The 586-nt window shown below is 41.0% G+C and overlaps 1 protein-coding gene across 1 annotated transcript in view; it reads right to left on the reverse strand.

Annotated features, from left to right (window-relative positions):
- The window catches only part of LOC119594806, a gene marked incomplete in the record, with an annotated part of 10,153 nt that overhangs the window by 6,933 nt on the left and 2,634 nt on the right, over window positions 1-586 (reverse strand). Inside the window, 1 exon segment of the mRNA XM_037943896.1 lies at window positions 359-472. Within this exon segment, the coding sequence (XP_037799824.1) occupies window positions 359-472 (114 nt within the window).

Here is a 586-nt window from a genome sequence, read left to right on the forward strand (position 1 = left end):
GCAATCCCTCTTTCCTGTTTTTATACAAGCATTTCTCCCACTTTTGTTTTCTTCGTCTTTCTTGTTTCTTGTGTGAGTGTGGATTTACTCACACTTTGTCCTTCAAATCTGGATTTGATTTTCTTTCTTTAGATTCTCCGTTTTTTTTTCTCTCTCTATGCTTCCATTACAGTATTAAATTTTTTTAATGTGGAATTCTCTATTGACATTCCTACCACTAAACCGCTCTCTGTGTCATTATTTCTAACTCTGTAACTCCGTGTAACTGTATTCATAACTCCCTTTCTCCCTTATTCTGTATCCACATCTATATCTCTCCTTCTCCTTTTCCCTTTTTGTGTATTCCTTCCATAATCACCTGGGGCCTGAGCACGGCAGCGGCCCCATGGACAGAGAGATCATCGTCCTCCATAGTCGGCACAGGATTTCCCTCTGCCTCCATCAAGCCTGCTACTATCGAGGTCGAACCGGCCTGAAATCGAGGGTCGAATGATGTCGAGAAACGGAGATAAATTCGATTTTTGTGTGTGGAATTATCTACTAATCTATTGAGACCTTTCTGAATAATCTGGTAGGTAGGGGGAAT

The sequence above is a fragment of the Penaeus monodon genome, chromosome 34, assembly GCF_015228065.2.
Source record: "Penaeus monodon isolate SGIC_2016 chromosome 34, NSTDA_Pmon_1, whole genome shotgun sequence".
Lineage (NCBI taxonomy): Eukaryota > Metazoa > Arthropoda > Malacostraca > Decapoda > Penaeidae > Penaeus > Penaeus monodon.